Source organism: Telopea speciosissima, chromosome 2, assembly GCF_018873765.1.
Source record: "Telopea speciosissima isolate NSW1024214 ecotype Mountain lineage chromosome 2, Tspe_v1, whole genome shotgun sequence".
Taxonomy (NCBI): Eukaryota; Viridiplantae; Streptophyta; class Magnoliopsida; order Proteales; family Proteaceae; genus Telopea; species Telopea speciosissima.
This window is the reverse complement of record NC_057917.1, coordinates 67,295,864-67,299,614: the sequence shown is the minus strand read 5'-3', so window position 1 is coordinate 67,299,614 and position 3,751 is coordinate 67,295,864. Positions and strand designations below refer to the sequence as shown.

Here is a 3,751-nt window from a genome sequence, read left to right as displayed (position 1 = left end):
TCCAAAGCTTACATCTGCTCCAAAAATGGACTAATAGTACTTTGACAAATGCTATTAAATAAAAAATTGTTTCTCATTTTCTAGATGGGAATACCAACTTAAGAAAGTGCAATTAGAGATGTATTGTGTTGTTCTTTGCTTTTCAAATGGTTCTAGCCTTCTAGGTTGGTCCTCACATATGTGTAGGTCAGAGCTCTCTCTCTCTCTCTAATTAAATTACTCTTATGCTACAAAAAGATTCATTATTACTAAAATAATTAGGGACCAAAAATTTAAATCCCTATTTTATAACAATCACCAGGTCAGCCATCAGAGCGACCACCAAATTGGATTGGACATCATGGATTAGCAGTTCCATAAGAAAAGGAAATGACATAGGGATACCATATGGTGCAAGTGCAACAAATTTTTTTAAGAAGATAGTTGGTGGAGGGAGTTCCTCCCCCATGCCACCAATGTGGGGGAATCTCCATTGTCCTCAAGGCAGAATCAGTTTCTTCAACAATGGGAGTCACATGGTCATGGAGAAGAAAGCGAGAGGGTGTGGAAAAGGATCCCTACACTATCAATGTGGGAATAAGCCCCGAGGAGAAATAAACTTAAAATCTCTTAATTTGGAAGGTGTTGGTCCTTTGATCCTTACAAACTGAGCTACTCCTTGAGATATTTTCATAGAAATATTAATCAGTTGTATTGAAATCTCAAGCAAGGGGACTCTATCCTACCTTTTGGGACATCTTGAAGACTAATTCATCATGTAAAACGATCAGGACAATACCATATGTCCATTTCAGGGGCTTCCAACTCCGACCGTCTATAGGCCTCTCACAAGTCACTAAGTCACATTTTCGTTTTAGCTGCAAATCCTAGAATCTCAATAAACCAGCTCACGAAGAAACTAATTGTGAATCATGATCGAGTTTGATATTATTTTTTGAACATCTTTGGTTCATATGTCAAATTTCAGTCCAAATAGAGATTGATTGAGTGGCAAAACAAAGAATTGAAAGATTCTGAGAAAGTACACAAGAGTGGCTGGTGTACTAGAAGACTTTAATGAAAATCTATGCCAATATTCAACAGTTAGAATTGTCACATAATCTTACAACATGGGAAAATTAGGGGATCCAATGGAGAGAAGTCTCTCTACACGGCAAAATTGCCAAGAAATATTTGTGCAAAAAAATAATTATAAACTACTTTATAATCATCATAAAGAAATTCAAGGAAAGGAGAAATAATAATTTATCTTTTCCCCACTTTATTTTATCGACGAGTGAGTGACTGAGCCCTCTTAATTTCTAGTCCTGCAGCATCTGAACCACAAAATCAGAAAACAAAGCACTCTGTACCCAAAAATGAAACTCAACATCACCCCTAAATTGCTCCACTTCTGTGACTCTTTCAACCCCTGCTGCCTCAGTAACCCATCTCCATAGAAAACACAAGTTCCTTCCAAACTTTGCACACACCTAACCCTCCCTTTCTCCCCACCATACTCATTTATCAAGAAACTCTCAAATGGGTACTTAAATAGACTAAGGTAGTGCATGAAGATCCAGTAACAGGGTATGTTCTTCTTTGATATAAAATACCCAGAGAAGAGAAAAAAAGAACCCATAAACCCTGCTATCAAGGAGCTTCCCATGATGAAATTGGGCACCAGAGTACTGAAACAAGCCACAAATGAATTGGCCATCAGCACAACCAACCAAACCACCAAAGAAAAGTATAGGAACCCATCAATGTCTCTTCTCAATCCCACTAACCAGTAAACAGGGGTGGTATAAAGAAGAGCAACAGTTAAGAGGAAGGGAATGAAAACAAGGGTGTTGGCTATGACATAGGAAGACACTCTATAAGCTCCTCTAGAGGTTTCTCTCATTAAAATCCTCCTCTCTTGTAAGAAAATTGGTAACCCTTCAGTTGTGGTGGAAAGCAAGAATGTTAGAGTGAAAGCAAAGAATCCCAATCGAGTCTGTAAAGTGATCTGTCCACTCTTATTGCTAACATTCACGAATATGGTCCCCAGAACAATCCCAGCTACCAAGGCTTGAATGGTTCTTGCTGCAAAAAGCTGCTTCGTTCTAAATATGTTGTTGCAGAATCTTTGTCCTAGAATTAAGACCTCCTCGAATCTTGAATTTGGATAGAAGAATTTATTTTCTTGCTCCTCTTGATGATCCTCAGTTGAAACCAGTTCATTCAGAACAGAAGAGCTCTGTACAACAAGGCTCTCTGTGACATCAATGGCAAATTCAAGCACATTCACATGCCGAGGAATGCAATGGCCAGAGATCTTAAGCCGTTCTTCAAGAAGATCTAAAGACCCATGATGAAGAACAATTCCATTGGATAGCAACACAATTTGATCGAAAAGCTCAAGAATTCGGAACCCGGGTTGATGGATAGTCAAAACAATTGTCTTACCTTGATTAACCACCATAGATTTAAGCAGAGTTACGACATGAAAAGCAGAGGCTGAATCCAATCCTGATGTGGGTTCGTCGATCAGAAGCACAGCTGGGTCATGGACTACTTCAACTCCGATGGAGACTCGCCGCTTCTCGCCGCCGGAAATACCACGAGAACAATCCCCTCCAATTCTAGACCCGGAAACCCGCTCCAACCCAAGCTCCTTAATTAGAGCTCCCACTCTTGCCACAGCAACACTAAGATGACCACATATCCTTAGACGAGCACTGTACAGAAGTGTTTCTTCAACTGTAAGCAAAGGGAAGAGTGCATCATCTTGGGTTACATAACCCGAAACTCGCCGGAAAGTCGGAGCATTCATCGGCCGGTCATTGACTAGAACCCGACCTGAGATCCGACTCTGTGGAACCAACCCTGCAAGGACCTCTAAAAGTGTGGTTTTGCCAGCCCCACTAGGACCAGCAATGGCTGTGATTTCTCCAGGCTTTGCTACACAATTTACATTCTTTAGAATGTATCTTTGGCTTTTAGAATCATTAGAGTTTCCCCAACAACAAACCCAGTTGAATTCATGGCCTTGTGGATGTAATTGGTAAGAGAGTTTCTTGGTTTCTATCTTATACTGAATTCTCCGGCCACCGCCACCGGAACCGGTGACCTTAACAGGTAATTCCATGGAGAGGAATAGAGAGTGAGGGAGAAGAAGAAGAACTGTAGGAGGAGAAAGATGTAAGGGATGAAAGGAAAGGATGTGAAGAAAAGGGATAAAAGGAGATGAGCTAACACACCAAACAGCCACTTCTAATACACGCTAGCTTACAAGACTGTTTAGAATCTATGAAATTAATTTGCATGCATGGACATAAAAGCTTGACTTAGTTTCAATATTTTTTTTTCGTTTGGTTTAGAGATTTTGGTAAGGAAAAGCTTGGAAAGTTTCAAAGGAAGATCAAAGAGGGAGGGAAGGGGTGTTTGTAATGACATTTTCAGGTGAGCAGATATTGACCAGTGCTGAGTCATGAGTTGGGGTTGGTTGCCTCACCATCTCCCCCATCGCTCTCCATTTGAAGCTGACACCTCTGCCAGTTTCGATTCTTCTTAACACGCATCAGCAGCAACAGCAGCCGTTAGATGGTAATTTTGTAATTTCAAGAAATGTGACAGTTTAGACATCTATTTGGGACCCACGTTATTTTACCTTGGAAAGATAACCTGTTGCTGTTATATATTAAATGAAACATGCAGAAGGTGTTTATTTCTATCACTTACTGAGACGCCATTTCTTCTTCTCTTATTGGTTTAGATTTCCTTTTTC

The 3,751-nt window shown here is 40.2% G+C and overlaps 1 protein-coding gene across 1 annotated transcript; it reads right to left on the bottom strand.

Annotated features, from left to right (window-relative positions):
- Window positions 1–1,163: 1,163 nt before the first annotated feature.
- Window positions 1,164–3,166, bottom strand: LOC122651899 (ABC transporter G family member 10). The gene has a single exon (XM_043845462.1). It carries the CDS (start codon window positions 3,110–3,112, stop codon window positions 1,295–1,297), a length of 1,818 nt encoding a protein of 605 aa, XP_043701397.1. The 5' UTR covers window positions 3,113–3,166; the 3' UTR covers window positions 1,164–1,294.
- Between the last annotated feature and the right edge of the window lie 585 nt (window positions 3,167–3,751).

Coding starts and splice junctions, on each gene's coding strand:
- LOC122651899 (XM_043845462.1), bottom strand. CDS start 3,112: ATGGAATTACCTGTTAAGGTCACCGGTTCCGGTGGCGGTGGCCGGAGA.